The sequence below is a fragment of the Lipotes vexillifer genome, unplaced genomic scaffold (genome assembly GCF_000442215.2).
Source record: "Lipotes vexillifer unplaced genomic scaffold, Lipotes_vexillifer_v1.1 scaffold109, whole genome shotgun sequence".
Lineage (NCBI taxonomy): Eukaryota > Metazoa > Chordata > Mammalia > Artiodactyla > Lipotidae > Lipotes > Lipotes vexillifer.
The window spans coordinates 1,264,402-1,279,698 of record NW_006790015.1 but is presented as its reverse complement, the minus strand read 5'-3'; the positions used below and the strand labels follow the sequence as shown (position 1 = coordinate 1,279,698).

At 47.2% G+C, this 15,297-nt stretch overlaps 1 protein-coding gene across 2 annotated transcripts in view; it reads right to left on the bottom strand.

The window, feature by feature from the left end:
* DISP3 (dispatched RND transporter family member 3) overlaps positions 1–15,297 on the bottom strand; it is a 51,145-nt gene that overhangs the window by 15,153 nt on the left and 20,695 nt on the right. For both annotated transcript variants that reach the window (XM_007463159.1, XM_007463160.1), the window contains exons 2-8: positions 13,748–14,846; positions 12,594–12,813; positions 5,092–5,228; positions 4,048–4,182; positions 3,461–3,621; positions 1,849–1,988; positions 45–193 (exon numbers count right to left, since the gene is read on the bottom strand). In XM_007463159.1, the coding sequence (XP_007463221.1) occupies positions 45–193; positions 1,849–1,988; positions 3,461–3,621; positions 4,048–4,182; positions 5,092–5,228; positions 12,594–12,813; positions 13,748–14,843 (2,038 nt within the window). In that variant the 5' untranslated portion in view covers positions 14,844–14,846. The remainder of the gene's footprint in view (positions 1–44; positions 194–1,848; positions 1,989–3,460; positions 3,622–4,047; positions 4,183–5,091; positions 5,229–12,593; positions 12,814–13,747; positions 14,847–15,297) is intronic.

Here is a 15,297-nt window from a genome sequence, read left to right as displayed (position 1 = left end):
CCCGCCCCCGGCAGGCTCAGCGGGAGGTCTGCACCAGCTCTCACCTGGCTCCTCCTCCACATTGAGCAAGGGGATGTCATCATCCAGGTAGGGCATGGGGCCCTGAGCAGGGCTGCCCCCAGCCCGCTCAGCAGCAGCAAACACGTCCCCGGGGAGGTGCAGGGAGCTCCTGCAGCCACACTTCTGGTGGCAGCTGTGGAGACAGTGGGAGGAGGGGGTGAGTCCTGGGTGTCCAGGGAAGGGGGCGAAGGTCCCGGCTATGTGTGAGCCCAGGTATCACACCGCTGCCGACAGCTCACACAGGACACTCATCTCAGGTTTCCAGGAGCCTGCACCTGAGTTCTCTCTAGCGCCATCTCCCCTGGGGCCCTTGGGTGCCACTCTTCCTCTGGGGACACAAATGGTGACAGCAGCCATTACCCAGGGAGAGGGGATGATGACTCGCAGCCCAAGCATCAAGGTGACCAAAGCAGGGGAATCATGTCTCCCCCAACGTGTGCCCAGGGCCCTGACACCAGGAGGACGGGGAAGCGGGGCTGGGCTGAGGACGTAGCTGAGGCCTCGGCTGGAGTGAATGTGAGGGATACAAGGCTCACCCTAGGGACTGGAGACAAGAACAATGCACACGGTGAATGTGCCAGGAATACTACGCGCCAGGCAGTGAGTAAGATTCTCTCATTAATCCTCACGGGGTTACATGTACCCATTATATAGAACAGGAAGCTGAGATGCAGAGAGGTTAGGTAACATGTTCAAGGGTCCGCAGCCGCCAGGCAAAGAGGCTGAGGCTGGAGCCCAGGACTGGGAAGACTGCTGCGTCCACTGCCCCAGACTGGGGGGCGGGACAGGGCGGGCTTAGTTGGTGTCTCTGTAGAGATTAGAAACAAGGAGCCCTTTACCCAAGACACTTTGCTTCTATGTCACAAAAGTGTCATAGAAATAGTCACATCTGAATGTCTATAGTGCAGACCGCTGTGCCTCGGCCAGAGTGCCCTTGTCCAGTGCCCAACCCGTACCACCATACATGGTGGCCCTGAAGCAGGGGGTATGTGTGGGAGAGCTGAGTGTGTCCCAGGCCCGAGTCTGAGCTCCTCGTTGCCCCTCCTTGGCTCACCATGGTCAGGTGGACACTGTCATGGACCCCTGACAGTCCTGCCCTTGCATGCCCTGCCCCAAGGCCAGACCCTCCATCATTCCTCAGGACTCCCAACCCAGGCAGCCACCCAGGCTGGATTCCATTTGGTCACTGTCCCCGCTCCCCACCCCGCCACTGACCACCCCTTGCCACTGACCACCTGGCCCATGAGACCCCCAACCCCTAGACCTTCAGCGGCTCTGGGCTGATCCACTCAACTCTACACACCACTCACTGCACCTAAATATTGTTCCTCTCCCAAGATGAGAACCTTGAGGACATTTAACGTGGCGGCTAAGAGCATGGGATCCGGGGTCAGATTATGTGGTCTAAATCTCAGCTCCACTGCCTATTAAATGGGTAACCTTGAGAAAGTTGCCCAACTGCTCCAAGCCTCTGTTTCCTTGTCTATAAAATGGGTGAAATAAGAGGACCCAGCTCCCAGGGTCCTTGGGGAGGGTGGCAGTAAGATCTCGTACAAAAGCTCATTGCCCACTTCCTGGCACATAGTAGGTGATCAGATGTACCTACTGGACAGGATTCTCTTCTTCCTCTGCTCCCCCAGTAGTGCCCAGCATAGGACTGGGCATACAGAAGGTGCTCAATGGTGAATCACGAGGCTCTTGGGAGATAGGAGGGTGTGCTGAATGGCCCCCCAAGGTGCTGCTATGGATATTCTGTGAGAGGAGGACACGCCCCCCTGCCTGGCTCACCTGGTCTGGCAGGCACTCTCCAGCGGTGCCATATAAAGGCTCCAGATGCCCAGGGCAGCAGGCATGGTGAAGAGCACAGCCAGCCAGCAGCAGGACACGATGAGAGACATGAACAGGCCAAAGTCGTGGACGGCCGGGATCTGGCAATGGGGAGGTAGAGGGGGGATGTGGGACCACCAGGCCTGGAGCCCAGGGAGCCTGGGGACTCTGCAGCAAGGCACTCAGGACCCCCGACCACCCTCAGACTGAGGCAGGATGAGGAGGCCGGGGCTGCTGGAACAGAGGCACTGGCCTAGGAGGTGGTCAGAGGGCCGGGCTGGTGCCAGGGGCAGGGCAGGGGAGGAAGAGTCCCACCTCTGGTCCACACTGCAGCCCTCTGCCCGAAACAGTGCTCAGCACAGAGCAAGCGCTCCATAACTGTTATTACATGCAGGACAGAGGAAGACGTGCCCTGTTGGAGTGGGCCACGTGTCAGCGAGGGGGAAGGGAGGGAAAGCTGCTGTGATGGGAATAGGGAGGCTGGGTGTGCTCCCTGCGCAGGGTCACAGGGACCTGCACAGGGTGTGGCAGTCAGAAGGAAACTGTAGCCCACAAGCAGACAGGCCTTCACTGTTTGTGAAACACTGTCACAATCATCTCATGTCAGACCCTGATGATCCACACGTGAGGAAAGCGAGGCTCAGAGAGGTTAAAGAACCCGCTGAAGGTCACACAGCCAGAAAATGGCAGAGGTGGGATGTGAACCCAGCTCTGCCTGTTTTCTGGATGTGGTTCTCTAGGAAGGCCTGGAGAATCCCAAAGCACCTAGTGGTTTCTAGACAGGATCCTCAGCCCAGGTCATAAAACCTCTCAGATTCAGGCAGGCTCACTGTCCTATCGGCTCTGTTGGCACCAAGGACCTGGCCTGAGATCCTTCTCCTGAGCCCAACTCAGACGTGAAGGAGCGTGGGGTCGGCGAGAGAAAACTGAGTGTGAGGCATGACCATGTGGTGTGAAGCCCGTGGGTGGAGAGGCCCTGGACCCCGGTCACGAGACATGGGCAGGCTCACCACTTACCAGCTGGGGGACCTTTGGAAACTGCCAAACGCCCTTCAGGACAGAGGTTAGATTATCATTAACGAGCATCAATAAGAAACACTGTTTGTATTATTGTAATTCTCCCATCTGTTAAGTTCTGGTAATGAGGACTAGTAGCAAAAATGGACTCTAAGCGGGGGAGGGGTAAATTGGGAGATTGGGATTGACATATACACACTACTATATATAAAATAGAGAACTAATAAGGACCTACTGTATAGTACAGGGAACTCTATGAATACTCTGTAATGGCCTGTATGGGAAAAGAATCTAAAAAGGAGTGGATATATGTAAATGTATAACGGATTCACTTTGCTGTACAGCAGCAACTGACACAACACTGTAAATCAACTATACTCCATTAAATTTTTTTTTTTTAATGAGAAAAGAATGGACTCTAGGGACGTGGCAGGAACCTTGAGGCAGAGGCTGCGTGGCCCCAAGAGAAGGGGCGGGTAGGAAGAGCAGAGACCAGGGCCCAGGTGTGCACGGGAGGGACGGGGGGGTCAGGTCAGGGGGGAGGGCGGGCTCCCACCTGGGAGAAGACGTTAGCTGCATAGGCGGCAGCCGTGGTCAGGGAGGTGAAGAATGTGGCCTTGCCCGCTGTCTGGATGGTGTGGATCATCCGCAGCTGCGGGTCTTCCAGGTGGGTGGCCTGGCGGTAGGTGTTGATGAATACAAAGACGTCGTCCACGCCTGTGGGAGGGAGCCCCGGGCCAGCAGGGCTCAGGATCACTCTGCTGTGTCCACGGTCACACCCAGCCTGGGCCAGGAACCCAAGCCCCACCCATGCTCCTTGCTCCTCACCCCCGCCCCCACCAGCACCAGGCCCTTTCCTCCAAACCTTCGCCCCCTTCCCACCTTTCCCACCATTCTTAACCTCCACCCAGAAGAGCTACCCATTCCTTCCACCCCTTGGGGGCTCCACCTATCGTATGCCAAGGATCACCCACCACTCATATTCTACCCACCCACCACCCCAATTCCAAGGCTCCAAGGTCTGAAAGGGGACTTTTTGGAGCCCCCATGGAAGCCAGGCTTTGCCTCCTGGACGAAGGCCCTTTCGGGGACAGAGTTCCCAAGTTCCCAAGGCCCATTACCATGGCAACAGCGGCAACTCACCAATGCCCACTATCACGAAGGCAGCCACCCCATTGAGGATGCCCAGGTACTGGATACCAAAGACCACATGGTACAGGAAGAGTGCCACCAGGCAGCTGAGGCCGATGCTGGCAATTCCAAAGAAGGACAGGAACACTGGGCAGGGCAAGAGGCACCGGGGACAGATAGAGTGGGTGGACCCAGAGGAACGCACCTCTTCAGTGTCCCTGGCCCCCGCTGGGTCCTGCCTCACACCCCCCCAACCCCAGGGAGTAGCTCTACCACCCCATCTGAGCCCAGCACAGTTTTCTGCACCCAGAGAAGGGGCTGGGCAGGAGGCCTGAGGGGCAAATGAAGCCATTTTTGAGTAGGTTCATCTTTGCAGAACTTGTCTCAAGTGCTAGTGGGGAATTATTATATGTTTACATCTGTCACCCCAGTAGACTAGAGGTTCCATGGGGTTGGGAAGTGTGTCTGTGATGTTCACCATGTGTCTGGATCCCTGGCACCTTAGAGCATCTGGCACATAGTTGGTGCCCAATTAATATCTGTTACATGGATGAATGAATGTCTTTTCCATTTTTGAAGGTATGACCAATCTCTCATTCACTTGAGCAACAGAGAGTACCCACTGTATACGCAGAAAGAAGCAGCTAGGGTATGTGGGGAGATGGTGGTGGAAAAGTAAACTGGGGGACTAAGGGCAGCTGACTGGGACTATAGAACAGGGTACAGAATAACTCATAAGGTGTCCAATACTCCAGACTCCCCAAAACTTATCAGCAAGTTTATTGGCAAGAAAAAGATGGTCAAAGGGGAAAAGGTTCAACTGTGGGAGGTCATGGGGATGGGGGCCCTTGGGCATGGCCCAACCTGCCTCTGAACCTCAGTCTACCTGCCTGGGGTTAGAAGGTGATGTCTGAGCACCCCTCCCCCAACCAGTGCTGACATAATGGATTCAAGACCATTTCTGGTATTCCTGAGCAGGAAGGCTTTGTCCAGAGAGAAGCGCACTGGAAGAAGAGAAGGGGCTGGCTCCACGCGGGGCTTTTGAAGAAACCCTACCTGAGCAGGAGGTGAGAATGTAGACGAGGGCGGCAATGCAGCTGCTGCTGATGAAGGCCAGGAGCATGTCATTGTTGAAGGTTCTGCGAACCTCGTAATCAAAGAGGTCCGTCCCCCCATACAGAACCTGTACTTTGCTGAAGGAGGGAGGACACAGAGAGAGGAAAGACGGAGTGGATCAGAGATAGAGGAGGTCTGGGAGCCATCCACCTCACCAGTGTCCCTTTACCTTGGCTGTACATTATGATCACCTGGGGGACTTCCAAAAATGTCCAGGCCATACTCAAGACAAATGAAATCAGAATGTCTGGGGTGGGACTGAATTATCAGTGAGGTTGAGGCCACTGCTCTACACAAATAATAATCAATTATAGCCAAATTCTATGTCATCTTCCAATTCTCAATTACCCACAGCAAAATTCTAAATTCAAACCAGCTTCCAGATACTGTTTTACACTGCTAGTGTGCATTTAACAGCAGTTATTCTTAATAAGAAAAACTTAACCAAGCTGGTCAAGTTGAGTTTTAAAATACAAACAGGAGTGAGATCTGATTCTGGCCAAGATGGAGTAACAAGATGAAAGCTAGATTTACCTTCCCAGTGAAACTAATGAAAAACATAAGAAAATACATGAGACATGAGATAACAAAGAATGGTGATCTCTGAGAGGTGAGAAACAAGATGGACCCTATGCTTACCCTGACTTACTGGCTTGAGAGAGTTTCCAGGCTTCACTGCAGCCTAATATATGGGTTAGTGACTTCTCAAAAGAGGCTGAAAGTTTTCCAAACTTGATGAAAACTATAAACCCATTGATTCAAAAGGCTCAAGCAATGGATCCCAAGCCCCCCAAAACCATGAATAAAACAACAACAATGCACATCATAATCAAATTGCTCAAAATCAGTGACCAAGATAAAATCTTAAAAGCAGCCTGAGGAAAAAGATGCATTACACACAGAGGAACAAAAATAAGGATGACAGCAGATTTCTCTTCAGAAACAAGGCAAGTGAGAAGATGATGGAGCAAGGTCCTTTACCAACTGGGGAAAAAGTCAACCCAGAATTCTATACCCAGAATTCTATATCTTGAAAAATATATTTCAAAAACAAAGGCAAAATAAAGACTTTTTCAGTATACAAAAGCTGAAAGGGGGCTTCCCTGGTGGCACAGTGGTTAAGAATCCGCCTGTCGATGCAGAGGACACGGGTTTGGGCCCTGGTGCTGGAAGATTCCACATGCCGTGGAGCAACTAAGCCCGTGCGCCACAACTACTGAGCCTGCACTCTAGAGCCCGGGAGCCACAACTACTGAGGCTGCATGCCACAACTACTGAAGCCTGCACACCTAGAGCCTGTGCTCTGCAACAAGAGAAGCCACCGCAATGAGAAGCCTGCGCACCGCAACGAAGAATAGCCCTCACTTGCCACAACTAGAGAAAGCCCGCACACAGCAACTAAGACCCAATGCAGCCAAAAATAAATAAATTTTTTAAAAAGCTGAAAGAATTCATCTCCAGTACACCTGCACTACAAGAGATGTTAAAGGAAGTCCTTCAGGCAGAAGGAAAATGATTACAGATGGAAATATACATCTACACAAAGGCATAAAAAGGACTGGAAATGGTAACAACATGAATAAATGTACAAAATTTTCTTATTCTTATGTAAATCTTTTAAAAAGATAACTGACCATTTAAACAGAAACAATAATAATGTGGCATGGGGTTTATAACATATATGAAAATAAAATATATGACAACAATAGCATAAAGGCCAGGAAGAAGGAAATGGTGGCATACTATTCATATATAGTATACACTATACATGAAGTGGTTTGACATCATTTGAAGATACACTGATAATTTAAGGATGTATACTATAAACCTTGAAGCAACCACTAAACTAAATATTTAGAGCTAAAAAAAAAAAAACCAAAGGAAATAAAATGGAATAAGAAAAAATTCTCAGTCTAAAAGAAGGCAGAAGAGAGGAAAAAGGGAACTGAGAATATATGGGACAAAGAGAATAAAATAAAATAGTCTTAGGTCTAACCATATTGACAATGCATTAACTGTAAATGGTCTAAACACCCCAATTAAACGGCAGAGACAGTCAGATTAGATTTAAAAAAATCAAGACCCAGCTGCCTACAAGAAACTCACTTTAAAAATAGACACAAATGGTTAAAAACAAAAGTGCAGCAAAAAATAATATACCACGCTGACATGAATCAAAAGAAAGCTGGAGTGGTTACATTAATAACAAATGAAATCAATTTCAGAGCAAAGAATATTACTAGGGATAAAGAAAGTAATTTAAAAATGATAAAGGGCTCAGTTCATTAAAAGAATATGACAATACTACATGCTTTGGACCTAACAACAGAGATTTAAAATACATGAAGCAAAAACTGATGGAAATGAAAAAAGAAATAGACAAACCTGCAATTATAGTTGAACATTTCAAAATCCCTTTTCTCAATGATTGCTAGAACAATTAGACAGAAGATCAGTAAGGATATAGAAGACTTGAACAACATAATCAACCAACTTGACTTAACTGACATTTATAGACTACCCCACCAAACAACAGTAAAATATACATTCTTTTCAAGTGCCCAGGGAACATTTAGCAAGACAGACCATACTCTGGACCATAAAACAAAACTCAATAAATTTAGAATAACTTAAGTCATACAAAGCATGTTCTCTGACCATGATAGAATTAAATTCAAAATGAGCAACAAAACACTATCTGGGAAATTCATAAACATTTGGAGACTAACACATTTTTAAATAATACAAGGATCAAAGAAGAGATCAAAAGGGAAAACTGAAAGTATTCTGAATTGAATGAAAATGAAAGCATATGTCAAAATGTGTGAGATGAGCTAAAACAATGCTCAAAGGTAATTCTATAGCAATAAACACCCATATTAGAAAAGGAGAAAGCTTTCAAATCAATGACCTCAGCTTCTACTGCAAGAAAGAAGAACAAGAGGAAATTATATATAAAGTAGGTGTAAGAAAGGAAATAATGAAGATCAGAGCATAAATATATAAATAAACAGAAAGATACTAAAGAAAAATCAACAAAACCAAAAGCTAGTTCTTTGAGGAGATCAATAAGATTGATAAACTTCTAGCCAGACTGCTCATGAAAAAAGGAGATAAAACACACATGAAAGAAGGGACATCACTACAGTGTTTATAAATATTCAAAGATAATAAGGGAATATTATGAATCACTTTGACATTTTAATGAAATGTCATTTGACAGTCTGACAATTTCATTTGACAATTTAAATGAAATGGACAAATTTCATGAAATATACTACCAAAGCTTGTGCAAGAATATAGAAATAACTTTAATAGCCCTATATGTATATTTAAGAATTGAATTTGTAGTTAAAACCTTCCCATAAAGAAAACTCCAGACCAGACAGTTTCACTGGTGAATTCTATCAAACATTTAAGGAAGAATAATACCAGTTCTATACAAACTCTCCAGACAACTGAAGAGAGGAGAATACTTTCCACCTCATTCTGTAAAACATTTTGATACCAAATCAAACAGAGATATTACAAGAAAACTACAGCCTAGTATCCATCATGAACATATACCAATGAACAAAGAATACAAATAGAATCTAACACTATATAAAAAGGATGATATATCATGACCAAGGGGGATTTACCCTAAGAATGCAAGGATGGCTTAAAATTAAAAACTCAATCAATGTAATTCACCATATTAAACTAAAAAAGAAATACTGTATGATCTCTCTGTAGATACAGAAAAAACATTTGAGAAAACTGAATATTCCTTACTGATTAAAAAAAAAAAAGACACCAGCAAATTAGGAATAGAAGGGAACTTCCTTAACCTGATAAAGGACATCTACAAAAAACCTACATACTTCGGTCAGGGATAATACAGGGCTGTCCATTCTCATCACTTATTCAACATTGTACTGGATGTTCTAGCCAGTGCATTCAGGCAAGAGAAAGAAATAAAAGGCATCCAAATTGGAAAGCAAGAAGTAAAACTGTCTTTATTAGCAAAAGACATAATTAACTATGTAGAAAATCAAATGTAAGCTACCAAAAATCTTCTAGAACTTATAAGGAAGCTTAGCAAGGTTGCAGGACCCAAAGTCAATTATACTTCTATATGCTAGCAACTAACAATTGCCAAATGAAATTAAAAAAAAAAAATACCATTTACAATAGCATAAGAATATGAAATAGGGATAAATCTGACAAAAGACATCATATACACCACATTCATTAGTCATAAGACTAATATTGTTAAGATGTCAGTTCCCCTCAAACTGATCTGTGTATTTGACACAATCATAATCAAGATCCCAGCAGACTTTTATTTGGAGAAATGGACAAGCTGATTCTAAAATTCATAGGGAAATGCAAAGGACCTAGAATAACTAAAACAACTTTGAAAAAGAACAACAAAGCTGGAAGACTAACACTTGGACAAGACATGGTATAAAGCTACTATAATCAAGACAGTGTGATACTGGTGTGCAAATAAAAAATAGATCAATGGAACAGAGCAGAGCATCCAGAAACAGACTCACATATATACGGACAAAAGATTTTTGTCCAAGATGCAAAGGCAATTCAGTGAAGAAAGAATGATCTTTTCAACAAATGATGCTGGAACAACTGGATAGTCATATAAAAATAATAAATAAATATCGGCATGTTACAATATATACAAAGTGTTTATAGTGTATGCCTTGCACCATATACAAAGATTAATTAAAAATGGAATATCACAGATCTAAATGGAAAACCAGTTTTAAAGTGATCAAAAGATCTAAATAGTCACCAATGAAGATAAATGGATGTCAAATAAGCATGTGAACATCACTGGTAATTAGGGAAATTCAAATTCAAATTGCAATGAGATATCACCACACACCTAGTAGAATGGCTAAAATTTTTTACACTGACCATACCAAGTGTTAGGGAGGTTGTGGAGGAACTGGAATTCTTATACACTGGGTGGGAATGCAAAATGGTACAACCAATCTGGAAAACAACTTGGCAGTTTCTTAAAAAGTTAAACACACACCTACCATATGATCTAGTCATTTCACTCCTAGGTATTTATCTAAGACATATGAAAGCACTTGTTCACACAAAGGCTTGTTCATAGCAGCTCTATCTGCAATAGCCAAACCTGGAAACAACCCAAATACCCATAAACAGGTGAGTGGATGAACAAAAGGTGGCATCTCCACACAATAGATACTACTCAGCATTTAAAAAGAATAAACCAGCTACACATGCAACGACATGGATACAATTCAAAATAATTAGGCTGAGTGAAAGAGAGCAATCAAAATTGTGCATACTATATGATGCCACGTATATAAAACTCTAGAACATGAAAATGAATATACAGTGATAAAACACAGAAAGTGGTCCTGGGGTGGCAGTGTGGGAAGGCAAGGTGAGGCAGGATGGAATGATTATCAAGGGGACATGAATAAACTTCTGGGGGTGAAGGGTCTCTTCATTATCTTGATTGTGATGAAGGTTTCATGGTGTATACATGGGTCAAAAGTAATCAAATTGTAAACTTTAAGTATATGCAACTGGTTGTATATCAATTATACCTCAATAAAGCTGTTTAAAAAACCAAACAGGACATTTAAAAACCAAGTAGAAAAGATCTTTGGATTATCTACTTTGTTGAACTAAATGGATTAATTGATCTTTCATTAGAGTAGAAAACTGAAAGTTCAATCAATTGTTTATTCATTCATTCATTTGTATACTTTTATAGAATGCCTTCTAGGTTCCAGGTCCTGTCTTAGTTACTGGCTATAAAAAGACATGGGCCCAAACTTTTACTCTCAAGTAGAAAGGAACAGCTCATGCAAGAACAATATTCTTGCCTAGAACTACTAAAAAGTCAGATAAAATTGAGAAATCATCTGTTTAATGACATTAGAGACTTCCCGAAGCAATGAGAACTAGAGGGCTAAGACTCCAGAAAGCAAAGAACCTACAAAAGGTAAGCTTCCCTTCTACAGCTGCATTTACCCTAGAGGTATTTGCTGATTCTGAACACAGGCATGAGGCTAAAAATCTAGGCGGGGAGTCAGAAAAACTAGCAGAGCTTTGGGCAGAGACTTGCAGACCAGCAGAGCATAAAGCCAGTTTCTTCCTCAGCACTTCTGCCAAATACTGGGGCCGTGTGGAGTATGAGGCTACAAGCTAAGCAGAAAGGCTCTGAAAAACCAGAGTAAAGCTATTTTTAGCAGTTTTGAGAGACAAAGATTAGGGTCTGAAACCTGTCAGGGGAAGGGGCTCTGCAGAATACTCCAGGCTCTCAGTTGAACATCTTAGAGAACCAAGGGCAAACCAGAGATAGGCTGAGAATTTTCAGTATTGCAAACCTGCCTCAACTTCGTGTAACTGCTGACTATTTAAGGTGATCAGTCAACAACTCCATCTGCCTAGTGGAGGGAAGGATAAACTTCCTCTGGAAGAAATAACATCATCTGGACCTCTATGTTTTTATATATAATGTTCATCACTCAGTAAAAATTACCAGGCATACTCACAGGCAGGACCACATGACCAAAAACCAAGTGAAAGAACAGACCACAGAAACAAATCCACAAGTTATCCATAATAACCTAATAACTTAATATGCTTAAGATGCTTATGGTGTGTATAAGGGGCTCAGAACAGTGTGTGGCACAGGGTAAGCACTCAATAAATGTTAGCTCTGATTATTACAGTAGTTGCTCAATAAAGGAATGAGGGTATTTCAGTCAGATTCATTCCTCCTGTGCCGGGGGATGACTTGTCAGAGCAGAGGACCAAGAGGCACTGGAATTACTGCCCTGCAGGACTGACAGATGAGCTATCCAATGCTCTTTCCTGGTGGGGAGAGGCCCAGTTGTATTCTCAGACACATATCCCAAGGGCTGGAGGATGATCAAAGCACCCACTGCCCAAAAGCTCTTTCATATCTCTTAGTTCGTCTCCTCCTAATGACTGCAGAAGGGTAGCAGGAGTCATCATCCCCGTTTTACCAGTATCAGAGGCCCAGAGAAGTGAAGTGACTTGCCCACTATCTCCCTGGATAGTAGAAGCAGAGAGGAACTCCTTTATGCCCTGGTCAATACTCTCCAGAAAGCCTTCTAGCTCCACCTCAGGAGAAAATCAGTACCAAAGACCTCCAGGGCAGAAGTTCCTCCAAAGCTGTCACGTTCACTAAACCATCAGCACTGATCAGGAAAAGCGTCCTTTCATCTGTCAGAGTGATGATGAGGATGTCTCTGGCTCTGCCCCTGATCTGAAAAGAAAGATCTCCTAGGGAAAAGGTTGCAGGTAAGGGGATCTGGGGTTTATGAGAAAAGAACCACCTGGAAACCAATTCCCTATGCTAATACAGCCCTTTCCTGGTACAAACAAGGACAGGCCAGGCACACACCGGGTGCAGCTGGACTGCCTACCTAGTGGACTGCTTGGCCAGCATGGCCACATAGGTGACCACAAAGCTCTGAAACTTAGCCCGCTGCTCCTCCCAGCGATCATCCACCGAGTAGTAGTTGGGCAGGGGTGCTCCAAAGAGGATCTCGCTGCGCAGGAGGGAGCTCTTAAGGTTTTCTGCAGAGAGGCCTTCGTCCACATACCAGTAGAACTCCGGGTGAGTCATGGCCAGCTCTAGGGAGCCTGCAGGGGCAGAGGGGTCCAAGGAGCTCAGTGGGTCAGCTACCAACAACCCTCCATCAGGGTCATCCTGCCCTCCTCAACACCTCACCCCCTTTCTGAGGAAATGGAAAACTGTCCCAGCCTGGGCTACCTCCAACTGTCTCTAATAGAACGGATGGTTTAGAGAAATCACAGCTGTCCAAGGGGAGCAGCCCCCGAGATATGCTCAGGCAGCTCCCACTAAGTTTACACCTTCATTTCAGTTTGAACCTTACCTAATTCCAAGGCTCAGTCTCTGCAGTCCTGTAACTCCTTCCCATCCCAGTCCCACCTCTACCTGCTTAGAGCCCTGCCCATGTGCCCCTTAAAAGGCAAACCCAAGCCCCGCCTCCACAGCCAGCCTCTGGCCCCTCCCCATCCTTTCTCAAGTCCCATCCCTAACATACTTCAAACTAATGCACCTTGATCTTCCTTCAACCCCAGCCTCTCTCCAGATGCCCAGTTCTCTGTAACCACACCCCACCTTCCCTCTAACCAACCTCACACCCAAGCCCCACCCCAAGCCTAACTCTGGCCACAGCATAACTCCCAGTCTCCCTCAATCCAGGTGTGCACACAAACCTCCTTCCTTGCCTCCCTCAGATCCCATCTTACACCCAACCCCAGCTCCCTGCCCTTCCTCAATGATGGACCCCAGGCCTGCCCAGCACTCAGCTCCAGCCTGACTCCACCTCACAGCCAATTCCGACCCCATCCTCCGACCAGTCTGTAAAGTACTGAGTCAAGAATCAAGCCCCCCCTTAACCTCCAAGCCCCGCTCCCAGCCTCATTAACCACCCCCTTCCCTTACAAGCCCCACCTACCCTCAGCCTCCACCCCTTACAAGCCCCGCCTCCAGCCTCCTTCAGACCTGGTCCCTACAGGCCCCGCCCCACCCACACCCAGGGCTGCTCACCCCGGATGTCGGCCAGGTCCTGGCCCATGCCATCATAGTAAATCTTGCCACCCCTCTCAGTGGGGAAGAAGTAGGTCATGAGCGAGCTGGGCGGGGAGCAGTAAGAGTAGGAGCCGAGCGGCAGGTCTTTCAGCACTTCATGGGGCTTCCAGCAGAACTCCCGGAAGCCCGGGTGGTCCATGATCTTGCGCTCAATCTCGTGGATTGTGACCAGCCGCTCACTCGTGAAAATGTTGCGCTCTGCGTCGCCACGCGCCAGGAAAATGAGCTCGATGCGCCAGTGCGCGTGCGTCTGGGTGTTGGCGCTCACATAGGAGTGTGAGTAGTCCCAACGCGAGGCGCCGCGGCGGGCACGGCTCTGATTGGCAGCAGCCGCCGTGGGGGCAGGGGCGCTGGGTTGGCGCCGCCCATTCTTGTCCAGCCCCTGGTTCACCTGGGCTTCACTCTGGTTGGCTGCCAGGCTCCCCAGGGGTGGAGTCGCTCGCCGAAGACGCCCGCTCCGATTGGCTGCTGGCTTCTGAGCGGTGGAGGTGTCCCACAGTCCTGGGCCAAGCTGCAGCGCGGCAGGGGCCTGGTACGGGGCCCGGGCGGCCGGCCGCGAGCGATTGCCTGGATGTAGCTGCTGCAACTGCTCTGTGATGAGGCGTTGGAGCGTCTCAGAAGTGAAGTCGGCCAGGTCGCGCCGGTTGCGCCCCCAGGACCCAAACTGGGATTTGAGCGCCAGCGTGAGGGCGTCGAAACGCTGGGAGGCCTCATGGTTGCGGATCTCAAAGGCATTGTAGGAGATGTCAATGTCCAGCGGCGGGTAGTAGAGGAACATGAAGGCTGAAAGAGCCATGGGGATGCTGCAGCCGAGGAAGAGCACCAGCCCCGCACAGCACGGATTGGTGAAGGCCCAGCCCAGAGTATTCCAGAAGCCTGACGCTGGGGGCCGGGGGGGCAAGGTCCAGTGCCGCCAGCAACACTGCCCCCCTGCCCCAGCTTGGGGCCCCGACTTCTGGGCCCTCGTAAAGGCCTCACCCGTTGCTTCCTCCTCCTCTTCCTGCGCCTCCTCTAGCCACACATCCTGCAGCAAGGGGTCATCCTCCGAGTCCATAGCCTACAGGAGAGGGAGAGGGTCAGCAGGCTGCAGAGAAGGGGAGGATGGTGCCCTGTAGCTGCAGTCTCCCACCCTGAGCGTTAACCCTGCCCACTCATAACCAAGACAAATACTACAATGGAATTGCATCAAGCAGGCACTTAACTGAATTCAACCACATGTGTACAAAAGAGAAAGAAAAATCCTATTATTTGCCCATCACATCTCCCAACTAGATCAGGGCTTTCAAGGTCACAGAAAAAGGAGAATCACAGCCCAGTTGCAAACAGAAGAGATATTCCTCCCCGTGTAAGGGATATTCGAGGGGAATTCTGACGATGTATGATTTCCCAATTTTTGCTGCCTCCGAGTTTAGAACCCAAAGCCAATGTGAGGCGTGACTTTGCTGCAATCACTTTAATTTAACGAGCAACTATAAAGGCATCCAAAGGTATCAGGGTAGAAGGGAAAG